Source organism: Poecile atricapillus, chromosome 2 (assembly GCF_030490865.1).
Source record: "Poecile atricapillus isolate bPoeAtr1 chromosome 2, bPoeAtr1.hap1, whole genome shotgun sequence".
NCBI lineage: Eukaryota > Metazoa > Chordata > Aves > Passeriformes > Paridae > Poecile > Poecile atricapillus.
Genome location: NC_081250.1, coordinates 137497655 through 137513780, shown reverse-complemented (window position 1 = coordinate 137513780; position 16126 = coordinate 137497655). Strand labels below are relative to the sequence as shown.

At 33.6% G+C, this 16126-nt stretch overlaps 1 protein-coding gene across 3 annotated transcripts in view; it reads left to right on the top strand.

The window, feature by feature from the left end:
• The window catches only part of CSMD3 (CUB and Sushi multiple domains 3), a 573013-nt gene extending 557134 nt beyond the window's left edge, over window positions 1-15879 (top strand). For all 3 annotated transcript variants that reach the window (XM_058831785.1, XM_058831783.1, XM_058831782.1), the window contains 7 exons: window positions 1119-1298; window positions 4335-4400; window positions 6470-6628; window positions 9800-9912; window positions 11807-11894; window positions 14200-14335; window positions 15720-15879. In XM_058831785.1, coding sequence (XP_058687768.1) covers window positions 1119-1298; window positions 4335-4400; window positions 6470-6628; window positions 9800-9912; window positions 11807-11894; window positions 14200-14335; window positions 15720-15879 — 902 coding nt within the window. The remainder of the gene's footprint in view (window positions 1-1118; window positions 1299-4334; window positions 4401-6469; window positions 6629-9799; window positions 9913-11806; window positions 11895-14199; window positions 14336-15719) is intronic.
• The last annotated feature ends 247 nt before the right edge of the window (window positions 15880-16126 follow it).

Genomic DNA, 16126 nt, shown 5'->3' with positions numbered 1-16126 from the left:
CAATAGAACTAAAACAAACAAACAAACAAAAAAATCAGAGAGAAAATAGTCAGATCTTCTTCCAAAGTCAATTTCTATCTTAGAGGGTGCAACCTTTACAGCTCAGGAGGTGGTGAGAATAGGACATATCAGAAAGCCTTATTCTAAAATATGCAGAAAAGCATATAATTAAAATCAGTTCCAGTAAGGAGTTTGAACTCTTTCCCAGCCAAGGAGTCATGGTATTTTAAGATGGGGAAAAAAGTGTTTTCAATTGGAAATTTTTGAATTTGAAATAGACTCTTCTTAGAGTATAGACAACAGCACTTCATTTCATCGATCTTTTACACTTTGGTAAACAATGATCATTTATTGAAGATATAAGATCATGGTTAATCTTTGTAGTTCAGTTACCTGTGTTTTTCTGGAAATAGTCTTACCTTGTAAGGTCTGACCACATAGAATCACTTCAGTGAATGGAGAGCATATCCACAGAAGGAAAGAGCATTACTATTATTCCAGCTGGTGCTAGGGTTAATCATAAGCTAACTGCAAATCAGTAGCTCAGTGTGCCAAAAGGTAAACTCTGCTCTTGGAGGTATGCTGTCTTTGAGATAACACATAAATCCCACATTCTGGTGATTGTAAAATATGTAAGACTCTTCATATGACATTAGAAATGGTAACTAAATTTTTCTGATGTTTACAACTCACCTTCAATTTCTCCTTTATCTTTCATAGTGTTTTCCAACTCACCATTTACTTACTGTTATACAATGTATAACATATATACATAAATAGGATAAATGATGCAAATCACAAGTAGTGATTGCTTTCAAGTCTGGTATGATGTGTGCTGTTTCTGTTCTCCTATGCAGACAATATTTTGTTCATGCAGGTACATTTAAGTCTGTTCTTGGTCCCTTGGAATTGAAAGGTCCTGTTTAAGTGTGCATTTACAGACTCACAGTGATATTTTATAGGCTATATAGTAATTTATGATGTGAATTAAGATATATTAATATGTAATTCCTATTGATTTTTCACTTTGTTAGTTAACTGTCAGAATGGGCATGTATTATCTTTTCAGAAATATTTTCACCATTTTGACATAAGGATGTTTTGTCTTTTCTTTGTAGCTCACAGCTGTAAACAACCAGAAACACCAAGTCATGCTAATGTTGCAGGAATGGATCTTCCATCACTTGGTTATACATTGATTTACACTTGTCAGCCAGGCTTCTTCTTGGCAGGTGGATCAGAGCACAGAGCCTGTAGGTCTGATGGCACATGGACTGGGAAGGTTCCAGTTTGTGAAGGTAAGTTCTTCTGTTTCCCACTGCATCTGCCATCTGTCATATTTCAGTGGTTTTTTTTACTTGCAGTTGGCACATGCACACAACAATTCGATTTGGCACAGTCAGCATGTTTTTATGAAAGGCAGGTCCTGCTTGATGAACCAAATCTCCCTCTATAACAAAGTGACCTGCTTAGTGTTCTCTCAGTACTTGGCTCTGGTGAGACCACACCTTGAATAGTGTGTACAACTTTTGACTCCTCACTCCAAGATATTGAGGTACTGGACTGTTCCCAAGGAAGAGGAATGAAGCTGGTGAAAGGTTTGCAGCACAAGGCTTATGAGAGGGTAGGGAAATTGGAGGTCTTTATCCTGGAGAAAAGGATGCTGAGGGGAGATCGTATTGCTCTCTATAACTACCTGAAAGCAGGTTGTAGCATGGTGAATGTTGGTCTCTTCTTCAGATTAACAAGTGATGAGAGGGAATAGCCTGAAGCTGCCAGGTGAGGCTTAGGTTGGACGTTATGAAAAATTTTTAAGAAAAATTAGGAAGGATTGTCAAGCATTGTAACAGGCTGTCTGGGGAAGTTGTGGAGGTAGATGTGTAGATGTGGAATTTAGAGCCATAATGTAGTGAAGGACTTGGTAGTGTTAGGTTAGCTATTGGGCTCTAAGATCATAGAGATCTTTTCTAACCTAAATGATTGAATTATTCTGTAGTAATTTTTGAAAAGATGCCTAAACTCCAAGAAGATGTCTGAATCACTGTGTGAAATAAATTCATAGGGCTTATTATTATTTTATACTTTTATGTAAGGAACTGTATACTACTATACAATATAGTATATATAGAATATATATACTACTATATAAAACAAAATGTATCTACGTTGTCCTTGCTGTTCCAACCTTTAATTTTGTTTCTAAGTTTTACTACCCACTTTGGGTAGTAAATTTTGTCACAATAGGACATGTAAAACAACATAGCCAAGTCATGGTGAGAAAGGTGGTTTTCATGTTTTCATTTCATCAAGGAATATACTCAAGTGTAGGAACTGTTTAGAATTTTATTTCCTGAATAATTAAAGGCCTTTTCAGATTACTGTTACCTAATGCTTCAGATGTGGTTATCCCCAGGGCTCTTACAGAGGCGTTCAAAGGCTTTGTAGCCAAACACTGCTACTTGGAAGGGAAATAGGAAATGAATAGTTTGTATTACTAAAGAACAGGTGTCCTGGAATTGCATGCCAGGCAAGTGCTGGGGGAAAATAAAAGAGAGCTTTGGGAAAGTGCTAGAAAGCTAGCAGCCAGGAACCTTATGACTTGTTCAGTAGTTGGAAAGTATTACAGCAGGCCAAATGTGATTCATTGATTGTATTTTGATTCAAAAATTTTCTGCTGCTGCTGTTGAAAGAAGTTCACCTCTTATTGTGAACTTCCCAAAAATAACTTGGAAATAGATGAAAAGGAATAAAATCTTTGGAGCTGAGAGCTCTAAAGGGATGTGTAGGGGAACTAAATTAGAATTTGATCCTTTAAATACAAAATTGAAATCTTGAAAGTCCTACTCAAATATCTGGACCTAGAAACTTAAACTTCATAGTTAATTAGTTTTAGTTTTGGATTTGTATCTAACATTTGTATTTAAGTTTTATCTGGTGTTTCAAATTTCAGTTGTAGACTTGACTAGAAATTTATTCAACTTGACAAGGCAAATTGACTTATCATCTTTTTATGCTAAAGCCCACCTGGAAAATGTGATCCAGAAACTTCTAACCTAAACTTTATGTAGTCAGAAAGTTTATGCTGTTGAACCATGCCCCCCAGGTCAACAATGGACAGTGAAGCTCAGTAAGTTTCTTTCAAAACAGAGAGGAAATAGAGGTTAATCTATCAGTAGTAACAGTCTATGAAAACCTTAGGCTGCATTTCAATCCCCACCCTTGCTTCTTCACCATTTTAACATATATGACAAGAAAAGACCTTTTGAAAAAGCTAAAATTTATTCTCAATAAAAATATTCTGAGCCCTTCTTGAAAAAGTTTTCTTTTTATGGATAAACGTACTCAGCTCAGGGGGAAGGTAGTTTCTTTTCTTGTGTAATTTTTTAGAACATGGATCAAAGAGAAGAGGCCTGGGTTCAAGCCCAAGACCCAAAATACAAAACATTGAAATCACAGTTGGAGCAAGAAATTGTGTGTAGTGCTACATGAGAATATTTTATATTAGGAGACAGAATTATTTGTCTTCTTTATGTTCCAGTGAATCTGAATTAGTTTCTCCAAAATAAAATAGCTTAATCTCCAGGAAATTATAATGTCCTAGTCCTAATTTAGTTCATGATCTTCAGTGATGGGAGAGTTCCTGCTCTAAGCAGAGAAGAAATTATGTTCTCCAGCTTCTAATTCTCATATCACCTGAGCAGATGGAGATACTGTGGACAGCCTTTTTTGTTTCTTTCTTTCTCCTGTTATCCTTTAAAGAATCAGGGACCTTCTCCTTCAATATTAAGTGATTAAGGCAGCATTTATGGGTTTTCAGTCTTGAGTACAAGATGTCTCACTCAGTAATGTTGAAGATAGTTAAGTCCTGGAGAGAAAGGCTTTCAAGCTCCCTTTGGTTATGTGTATCTCCACTTTTTGGTCTTATATTGCAGTCAATGCACTGTTTGCTGTTTGTAATCCAAGTGACAAGGCCAGGATTAGATGTTATATTAGGAGGCATCTCACCATGCACCATATTAGGTGCATGGTCCAGGACCATAAATCCTGAAATGTGGATACTGCAGTGAAACCCTGCACTGTTTGACTGCTGAAAATGACTTAATAACATCCAGGTGCATGATTTAGGAGGATATGGAGGAACAGAATAAATTTGTGTGCAAGTGCTCCTGTGATACTGAGGTTTGATGCCAGCTGAAATCTCATTTGTATTTGAGTTCTAAACATCATCCCATATGCTTTTAAACAAATAAATTTTATGATGGAAGTTATTTTCTTTGTTTCTGAGTAACATTTTGCTGCTGATTTATCTTTATATCATTTATTCTTTCTAATAGCTGGTTCTAAAATATTAGTGAAGGATCCCAGACCAGCATTGGGAACACCAAGTCCTAAACTAAGTGGTAAGTACTCCAAGGTTTATATTGATATAAACCATTTCTGCAGAAAAAAAAAGAGGATCAGTTTAACGAGATTGCACTGAGTGATTTAGAATGGGTAAAGGACATTAGATTAGGCACTAGATTAACAAGGGGGAAAAGATAATTAAATTATTCCCTAATTTTGAAGTCCATCTACCATATGGTATAATTTATATCTATATACAAGTTCTGTTATATGATGAGAATTTATTTGTTTTACTGAAATCACTGTTCTGTATAAGATTCTATGCAATTTACATATTTACAAACTGTACTACTCACCTTGTAATAATTTCAAGATATTTTTCAGTTTTCTTCAGTCCTGCACTTTTTTTACATATCACTAATTTAAATTGCTTTGCCTAAATACTAAGTATTAGCCTTGAACTTAGCGTTTAGAAGATAAGCTGATTTTAGCTGAGACAAGGTAATCTCTCCTATTCTGGCTGAAGTCTCCAGTTTTAACACATTTGCTGATGACCATATTTGGATGTCCTGACAAGAGAAACTGTCTGCCCACTGAAGATATTTTTTGAAAAGTGCAGTCTACTTAACTAAAGTTAACTTTTGGCTGTAATAAACTCATTGAATTTCTATGATAATGAATAAGACTTAAAAGTAGTAATTTAGCATATGGGGATTTGGGGACTTTTTTTTTTTTTAACATTTTGTGTACTAGTCCAAAACAGTGTTTTTCAATGATGTGCTGCTGAATGTTAGACATCAAATTTTTAATTCAGAAAATTTTCATTCATATTGTGCAATCCCAATTAGCTGCCAATGTAACACATAAAGATCAGTTTTCATAAAAGTAGGAAAATACATTTCCAGCAGATTAGAAATCAACAGGATCAGAGCATTTCCACCATGAAATTTCCTTGCTTGTAGGTCTGGTATCTACATGTTTTTTCAAGAAACATATACAAATATAAATACACATACAGAGACAGAAAAAACTAAGAAAGCTCCTTCACCCTTCATGGAGAAGATCTGTCTTTGTGTTGCATAAAATAAATGATGAAGGAAAACTGTGGGTATTCCAGTGTGCCCCAGTCTTGGATTTAGGGGTGTCTTGAGAGAGAAAAGAGCAGAGGTTGTTCTCTGCTTATCTCACATGAGATGCCAATGCACACATGAATACAGAGCTTTAAGTTTGGTGTGAATTATTTCAAATAATGTGAAAGTGCTGATTTTCAATAGTGATTTTTATATTCTGTAACTCCAATACATTACTTTGGAAAGTGTAGTAAGCCCATCCTAATCACTTTTAATTTAATTACTTGAAAGGTATCTTATGTTAAGATTTTAAAGATTTGCATGTATCAGTTTTTACATCATAGGTAGCTTTTTGTTGTTTTGGTGGGGTTTTTTTGTTACTGAAATAGCATTACTTAAATTAATCATTTTTCAATTTGCTAACGATAAGTATTGAATGTGAGGGTATAAATCTAGCGTATTTATTCCCCAGCAGACTATGATCTGTTTTAAATTTTATATTAGAGAATTTTTTTCTCCTGGTGAAGCTCATAGTGTTTTTAAGCATTTGAAAAGACAAAGCATTTTATATATTTTTTTCATTAAAAAAAATCGACTAGTTGATAAAAAAATGCCCATAGTATTTTATGTCATTTAAAGAAAACAGCAATTTTTTTTTTTTTATATCTAAATAGATACTAATTTCTGCAAAATTCAATGCTAGCCATACCTCCCTAGCTGTCTGTGCTGGCACAGAAAACATTATACAGTGAGTGGAATGCGATCTTCTGGCTTAAGCTTTTAGAATTTGTGAAACTGGGACAGGTCCATATTTTAGGAAAATGGCAATTGAAGATGTAGTTGTAGTTGTGTTCTTCAGTGCAAATACATTTATTTCATAAAAGTTCATGCCATGTTTCTATGTTTTATATCTGAAAATTATGCCTAGTAGATTTATAAATCTATTCATAAAGTAAAGGAAAGACAATCATATTTATCATACATTTTGTTGGTTATTTGACTTTTTAAGTACTGAGTATCACAAAATGTATTGAAACATGTTTTCATCTGAATAGTTCCTGATGATGTATTTGCCCAAAATTATATATGGAAAGGATCTTACAATTACAAAAGCAAGAAGCAACCCATGACATTGACAGTCACCAGTTTCAATGCAACTTCAGGAAGAGTAAATGCAACACTGACAAACAGCAATATGGAATTGCTGTTATCAGGTATGTGCTAAGGAAAACAAATGTCCTTTTTTTTTTTTTTATTGTTCTGTCTTACATACATTGGTATCCTGCAATTTGCTGCATAACTTAAATTTTATCATCAAAAAAATTTTCATTGCATTTCAGTTCCTTTTCAAATATAGGGATTTTTCCACTTCTTTCCTTCCCCTTGGTTGTTTTGTTTTTACTTTTCCAGGTTTTAATATATTTGGACTTAATAATCAATAAGGAGTAAAATAGTCATGCTAATTATCTTGTTTCTCTTTTAAACATTTTAAATAAACTTCAAGTACTGTTCCTGAGATTCTCTTAATTCGTATTTATAAAATTTCACCACAGTAGCCATATGTTGACCTAGAAAGTCAGAGATACCTAATGAACATGGAAAGAAACTAGAGCTGACACTTGTTAGATTTTCTAAGTAAGAAAAGAAAAGTTAGAATCAGAATTGTTTAGGTCAAAAAAGATTTCTAAGATAACCAATTTAATCTAATACTGCCAATTCCACCACTGAACCATGTCTCTGAAAGCGCCCCATGTACGCATCTTTTAAATATTCCCAGGGATAGTGAATGCACCTCAGCCTGTTCCAATGCCAGACAACCCTTTCAGTGATTAATTTTTTCATTAGATCCAGTCTAAACTTCTTCTGGCACACCTTGAAGCTATTTTCTTTCATCTGAACACTTGCTGCTTGAGAAAAGCACCAAAAGGCAGCTTGCTTCAACTTCTTTTCAGGTAGCTGAAGAGTGAATGTAGTCTCCCTATCCTTTTTTACCAGACTAAACAACCCAAGTTTCCTCAGACTCTCCTCATAAGACTTGCACTTCAGACCCTTCTCCAGCTCCATTTCCCTTCTCATGCTCCAGCACTTCCATGTCTCTCATGTAAAGAGGGTCCCAAAATTGAATGCAGGATTTAAGGTGTGACCTCACCAGTGCCAGATATGGGGGGATGATCACTGCCTTGGTGCTGCTGCCCACCCTAAACCATTGTGCCATTTGCCTTCTTGGCCACCTGAGCACACTGAAGGATCATGTTCAGCCGTGCTTGCACCCCCAGGGTCTCCCAAGCCTGGAGAGTTGCCTGGGGTTGTTGTGACCCCAGTGTTGCCTAGGGTTGTTGTGACCCCAGTGCAGGCCTATTGACCCAAATTGTCCAGATCCTTCTGCAGAGCCTTCCTACCCTCCAGCACATCAACACTCCTGCCCAGTCTGGTGTCATCTGCAAAATGAATGAGTGTACTTTATCCAGATTGTTGATAAAGATATTAAACAGGACTGGCCACAGCACTGAGCTCTGGGGAACACCAGTTGTGACTTTCCACCAACTGAATATAACACAAATCTCTCAGCTCATCCAGCCTGTCAGCCTCTTACTCAGTGAAGAGTGCACCTGTCCAACCCATGAACAGTCTGTTTCTCCAGGAGGATTCTGTTCCAAATGGTGTCAAAGGCTTTATTAAAAAGTTCAGTAAGACAGTACCCACAGCCTTTCTTTCATCCACTGAGTCACCTTATCATGGAAGGAGCCCAGAGTAGTTAAGCAAGATCTGCTTTTCATAAGCTGTTTTGGCTGGGCCTGATCTCCTGGTTGCTGAGAGGGATGATCTACAGGAAGCATGTAATGAGTCACAGAATCTGAGTTTCTGCTGAGATCTTATTTCCCAGTATTGAGTAAAGTGGCAAATTTTTATCACTAGGTTTGTCTGTTAAATTATTTTGTAGGTGTCCTTTTAAGACTCATGCTTGGGAGTGGACTGAATGTTTTCTGATTGATAACCATGTTTGTCTTGGCTGTGTGTGAATTTCTTCTATTGTATTAATTTCATCCATGTAATTTCTGTGATTATATTAGGAACAACAGATGTAGTATTTTGTATTTTTAGAATTAGGAAAGAAAACCGCTGTGTTTTCTCACTCAAAACACTCCTCCAAATAAAAGGTTCCTTCAACTCAGTCAATAAGTGATTCCAAATGCCCTTTTCCACTTTACATACAGGCATTACACATGTCATCAGGTAATTAATATTTTTTTATTTCCCTGTTCTACAGATAGAACACTGAGCTCTTATATACTGATAAGGTATCTTAGGGCCAGGGAAATAGGGATGGATCAAAAAATACATTTACATGCTAGGAAGCTGAATTCACCTATACTCAGTTTGTAGTTTTCTCAAATGAAAAGTAGTTACATCTTCCAGTATAATTTACTTTTTTGCATTCTATCATTTGATGCATCTATTTTTAATTCTTTTTATTTTGACACCTCTGCTTCCTGTAATTATTCATAAAATTAACCCATATTGCCAAGGCTCATTCATTTGGGCTTAGTGGTGTTAACATGAAAGTAAGTCTTCTCATTAGCTCAGAATTTATTTGTATGTAATGATACCTCCTATAGGGCAGTCACCAATCCTTAATGTGGAGAAGACTTTTATTTTTTCAATTTAGGCATGTGTACAAGAAATTATGAATTAGTAATCATTGCCAATGGAAGATGAAATCACCAAACATATTGTGGTATTTTATTTTCATTTCCTAATTAACAAATAATGATATTTGGGTTCTAAATAATTATTCTGCAGGAACACAAATGAGTCAATAATTATGTCTACAAAGTAAATAAGGTTGCATATGAGTCTTCTCATTATATGAAAGAAACTCTTTTGTAACTGACTATACTAACTGATGAAGAAAAATCCAATCATAAAAAATATTTTATTTTTTTTTTCTTTTCAATTTAGCAGTGGCTTTTGGAATAGAATTTGTGTGTGGATGTTCCTATTATCACGTTTTCTATGTAATGACTAAATTATATATTGAAAGTAGGGATGTGATCTTTATATACACTCTTCCTGATTCAGAACAATATTTTTCCATTTCAAATCAGATTGCTGTCAATGTTCTGCCTAAGGCTTGAAGTAACAGCTGTTTGTTTGGGGTTTCCCTTCTCTCCTCTCTACAGGCTAAGCTAAAAACTGTTTCTATTGAAATCTTATGATTACTGAAATAATATCAAAATAGAGTGCATCGTTCTAAACAATGTTGACATTGGTACTTATTCTTCCTGCTTTTCCTCTTTAAGACAATAGATGATGTGTTTATTATCAAAGACGACATCATTTTTCTAGTCTACAGAAATATGACTTTTTAAAACTATATTCTACAGGAGTGTATAAAAGCCAGGAAGCTCGGCTAATGCTCCATATATATCTCATTAAAGCACCCTCCCATACATCTGCAAGCAAGTTGAAAGAGGAAAAATGGGCTATGGATGGTTTTGTGAGTATATTTCTGCTACAACAGAGAGGGAATTTTTTTTTTACTGAAATCGTGCTGGTTTTTAAATCCAAAAAATCCTGAGACATATCAAATGGAATCCTTTTTGCAAGGCTAATTCATTAAATTACATGAAAATTTTCTTGTTAAATGCAGGAGATCAGTTTGAGGGAAAATATGTAAACAGGCATAGAGTGTAGGCAAAATTAAAATTCATGTTAGTACAGAAGTCTTTCTTATAGGTCTATTTATTACAATATATTTTAAAATTTTATCATAATTAAACATAAAACCATTTTATAATAATATTATATTCTATTAATACAATAACAATTTTGATCATTATATTAGCATACATGTTTTATTTTTTGGTGAGTTTTAGAAATACCTTGAAAAAGATGCCCTGTCACATTTATGTGGTATATATATATGTATGGAAAAAAGAATAGAATACTCTAATTTAACATTAGGTCCCTTGGGGTTCTGGGTCTGAGTTTATTCTTTAAAACAGAGGAAGAGAGCACATAACTGGGAGGAAGAGAGGTAAAGGAGAGTGTTAAATAGCCTGGGTTTCTGGGATGTAATTAAACCATGAAAATGACTTCCACAAGTAGATAGAGAAAAAAAGTAGATTTTTTAGAAAACAAAGAGCCTAAAATTATTTGGGTGAGGATAAACACTCATTCATCCTTACTTACACCATCTGATTTTTCTAAGGAATTTATTGGTTTTCTTATTTTTCACCTATTGGTTATGCACTAAAGGTTAAGCACTATTCTATTTTTTATAACTGGTTGATAATATATTTTTTAAAAGGTGTAGAATGAAAACTTTAAACTAAACTCATTAAACGATAAATGTACTAGTGAAAAGGTTTAACTCTCTTGGCTTGTACAAACTTTAGGCTTCACAAACATGCTCCTGAGTTAGCAAAAGCAAAGAATTTACTTTCATATTTCTAAATTTACTAAAGTTGACAGTATACTCCCTACATTCTATATGCTATTTACATACTGTTCTTACTTGACCTTTTTTTTCCTTTGAGTCTTGGAATAGCACAAAGAGGCTGCTTTAGCCCAAAGGAAAAAATTCACCTAAGAAAGGCACCGAGTCTTCAGTGAAAACATAGCTTCAGGTCACTGCTGAAGACATACTGTGTCTTGAGAAAGGGAAACTTAAGGGAAAAGATTGAAGGAAACCTACCTAGGAAACACTGAATTTAAACCTAATAACTATTCTTAGAAGCAAGTATCTGTCGAGTTGTATACAGTACACTACTTTAGACTGTACTTACCATAATAAGAGAGATAATCATAGGATCACAACCAGTCCCCTCCCTCCCACAAACCTTTTATTTTATACTAGCATATTTTGCCCTTATTTTCTGGTCCACAGCTGTATAATTAAGTGCTTATTTGGATAGGCACTGAGAATAATCAAAAGAACTTTCAATTAATTTAAGGTCTTTTTAAATTTGTTTAAAACTAGGTATTAAAACCTCAATACTTGGATCCTTAGGATTATATGCAATATAACTTTTTCAATCTACTTCCAAAACAAAACAGAAAGTTATGAAGTATATAAGAGCTTAGAAATGCTGACATTTGAACTACCAGAAACTTCAGGCCTGAGTGGTTTTAAAAAAATACAGTTAAAGGTAGTACAAGATGTCATATGGACCATAAACCACCGAATATAAGTCGTGCCTATAACAGTCCTGTCTTTTCTTTTGAACTTTATATATAAATTTCCTAGAAAAAGAGGTGTTTGTAGTGGGGAATAACAGCTACCAGTCTAGCATATTATGATATAAAATAGAATAGCTTCCTCTCAAATAGATACATGTAACTTGAAACAAAGTTTTCCACATTTAATTCTAAGTTCTTTTTGTTTACAGGTTTCTGCTGAACCTGATGGAGCAACGTATGTTTTTCAAGGATTCATCCAGGGTAAAGATTATGGACAATTTGGGCTTCAAAGAATAGGTATTCAACAAATTCTAATTCTTTGCTAGTTCATTGTTCTGTATTCAGTTTTATTGTATCCAGTAGTATGAGGGTATCTGCAGGAGGTTAACAATTGACATTTAATAGATTATTGAGATATTAATATCATTAAACTGTCATTTAAGTGGTAGTTACAAATAAGTTGTAAGGAGCTACAGATGACTTGCAGTCTACTGCCTAGTATACATATTCATTTGTAATATTTTGAGCATTTTTTTTATCCAATTATATGTAAAATGCATTTAGTTTCATATCTTAATAGCTATCTAGAAAACCCATGTTTTAGAATGTTTTGATAAACTGATTTCTCGCTTATGGTGCTGAAACACCATTTCACCTAAACATTTGTTAAAAGAAGGAAACTGCTAAATATTTGCAGGTAAATACGTATATTACTTTTAAGAAGAAAAAATGTTACTTGATAAGTGTTTATTCCCTAAAAATTAACTTCTTGTTTCTATACTAAGAGAGCTTTGGTTACAGAGCTCTGGTGATAACATTCTGTTGTGTTAATTAAGAAAATAATTTAATTTTTTTTTCTAATGTTGTCTTAAGAACTGTGATATTTCTCCTTCCATGAGAATTTGAATTTAGTTTATACCAAATTTTAAATGATAAAATAATGTTGGGAATGCCTTAGAAAAGGACTTATTTTTCACTAATATAATAGCTGTTTAGAAAGAATTCTTACCTTCAGGTAAAATTCTTATATGTGAATGGAAAATTATGTTCTTTCAGCCACAAAGTATTGTCTATTCTTGTTTTTTTTCAGTAAAATCAGGAAATTCTGTAATTCTTGAATGTGCTGGAAAGAAGGAATATAATGTCAAATTTTTCTCTTTTCACAATTCTAAGTCACAGTAAAATATACTGATCTTCTTTTTCACTGTCATTTTATATGCAAATTACTTTGAAAGAATTTTTAGAAATATCTTTACCAAGAAATGTTTTCTTTAATATAAGAAGTTATTTCCTTTTATTAACTTCTTAAAATTATTTGAAAGTCATCTAAGAAAAATTAAAATGCAAGACTTCCTTAGCAAATTATTTTGATAGATTATTACAAAATTTATATTTCTTCATTTGGTTTTTGGATGATATGTTTGACATTTTTTTGTGTAATATATTGAAGACAATTTGAATTGGTGTATAACTTCAAGGAAAAGAATGATTCAAAGTAAAATTGTATACAAGATTTAATTGTAGCTAAAACAGTCAATAATATCACTATAAAGAAATTCACAATATTTGAACAGATTTTGTTCACATAGTTGGTTGTTTGGGGTCTTTTTTGTGGTTTTTTTTTAATTTCTGTATATTGTCTTACACAGTCAAGAAAGTCAGAAAACATGATGACATAAGCAATTCATAAAAGATCAAGTTAAAAATCTTGAAAATTAACTTTGAAGATGCATTAGAGAATCACAGAATCAACTAGCTTGAAATAGACCTTGGAGATCCTCAAGCCCGACCTATGACCCAGCATCACCTTACCAACTAAGCCATGGCACAGAGTGCCACATCCCATTTTTCTTTAAACACCTCTAGGGTTGATGACTCCACCACTTCCTTGGGCAGCCCATTCCAATGCCCAAACATGCTTTCTCTAAAGAATTTTTTTATAATGTCTGGGTCATTGTTATAACCTTTCTTCACATTTAAAAGGGGTATAATTTGTTTGTGTAGATAATGTAGATAAGGTATTCTTCAGCCAAGCAGGAGGTCATATTTCTATTTTTTTAAATCAATATCTGTCTTTACTTGTTCAAAATTGTTCCTATCTCTTTCGCTCCGTGTATCAGTAGCAGCGCCTAAGGAAATAATGAGTTTAAATTTGCCTTTTCAGGTGATTGACCTTTTCCTTGATAGCATGTCTGGGTCTTATATAGTAGTATTTATTAATTAATGAAATACACAAATAAAACCAGTACTATAATCAATCTAATATATGCATTATTATAAATTTGAATTTCTGTATCACAGTACAGTAATGAGTTTTTATTACATACCAAAGGTGAATCAAATGCAGAATTTTGCTGTGAGATATTTACTGTAGCAGACAAGGTGTACTGTTCTGCCAACATGTGGCATGCACATATTAATCAGAATATGGTATATATTAAGATTCCAGGTGGCCTCAGCATACAGCTTTATGCATGCAGTAGAACATATGATGATGACCCAGTAACAAGGTGTTATTGAATTCCAAAGATTATGGAGTAGTATGTGCTGCTGCTAACATACACATATATGATATTACTTGTGTTTTCTTATTGTTTTTTAGGTCTTAACATGTCTGAGGGTTCAAATTCTTCTAATCAACCACATGGTACAAATAGTAGTTCAGTGGCCATTGCTATCCTTGTGCCTTTCTTTGCCCTTATATTTGCTGGTTTTGGCTTTTATCTTTATAAACAAAGGTAAGTACAAATTGCATATACAGAATTCCTCTATTCCTCTAACTGTTGGTGATTATTTTTGTCTTCAGCTTTTGCTAGTGCAAATAAAGTTTTCTGCAAAACAACAAAGACTTTGGAAAATATGCATGTAGACAGTTCTCCCTACATCTATTAAGATCTAATAACTAAGAGATGAGTTTATTATACGGCTCTGTACTTCCATTCCTACCTATCAAAAATTTTATAAAATTATCTCTTCATGATAAAATAGGTGGTTTAAATTATTGGCATATGCTGAATAATATTTTTGGGAGATTTTTGTGTATTCAATTGCCTTTATTCTCTTCTTCATGTGACAGAATCAAGCCATATCCCAGGTAGTTTTTCTTAATGCCTGACCAGTTTATTTGCATACAAGTATATGCAAACATTATGTCATCAAGAGATTTCATTGTGAAACTGTTTCTGCATCTGAAATTATTAGTTCATATGCAATTACTTTAAATAGTCACCAGTCATTTCAGTTTCTTCATCTAAGTTCAACAGTTTTTTTCATGTTACCGAGACCACTATTAATTCTTTGGGTGCAGTGAGTTTCTCCTGTAGCTTTAACAGATTTAATGACTAAAGAAACCTTAATCACTTTAATGCTAAGGCAATTCATTGCATGCTAACTGTCAAAATGGGGATTTACATCTGATAGTCTGACAATTATACTAGTAATATATGTTACAGGATAACATTAGTTTAAAACATGTACCATCATATGTAATTAGTACTTGTTTTCAACTGTTCCAGCACATGAAAAATTGCCCTTGTAATTTTTTATGTATTTGCTATTAGCTGTATGCTGTAAGCACTGGTCTTGGCTTTTTATACTGATGACTTACAATATAGTATGTATTTTGTACAGAAGTATAGATCAAAAGCTTTTAAGGGTTTGAACTATGATATTTTGAGTTATTTAGTGAAAGAGAGGGCATTCAGCTATAAACTTACTCTTGGTAAAATTGCTGAGTCTCCAAAGGGAAAAAAAAAAACCTCAGTCATCTGGTTGGGGAACTATTGTGTCTTTACAAGATTTTGTTGTACTCTTTATAATCTGATTATCCAAGTGGAATGGATAACAGCTGAGATAAGGGGTAATGGTTACAACAGTGAATAACCTCTTCTAAGGTTGTTAACTAAGTTTCTAAGTGAATACCATTTTCAAGGAATCATAAAGCCCTTAAACTTCAATAAAGACAGTACTAACTCTCAGCATAAATATTGTAAAAAAAAAAATCAAGATGTCATATTTAGCTTCTATAATTGGAATTGGGAGCTAAATTCTGTTCTGCTTCTTAAACCATATTAAGTCAGTGAGGAAAACTGCAGTTACAAATGTTCTGTCTTTTTTCTACAGGACTGCACCTAAAACACAGTACACAGGATGCTCTGTACATGAAAATAATAATGGACAAGCTGCTTTTGAAAACCCCATGTATGACACAAATGCAAAGTCAGTGGAAGGGAAAGCAGTACGATTTGACCCCAACTTGAACACTGTTTGCACAATGGTATAATGTGGTAATGATTTGTCTTCAAAGTCTGGAAATTGACACACAACACTGAACACACAGTTCACTAATTAAAAAATTTAAAAAAAAAATTAAAAAAAAAATTAAAGCACACTTTTCAGGATCTAGTGGGTCACCTTTTCCTGAGGATGTTAGGCAAGTCTGGGTTGTAGTTATTTTGTTTTGATTTTGTTTTTCATAAACTGGATCAGAATTCTTCTTTGTGTATGTCACAGAGAGTTTTAAAGAATTT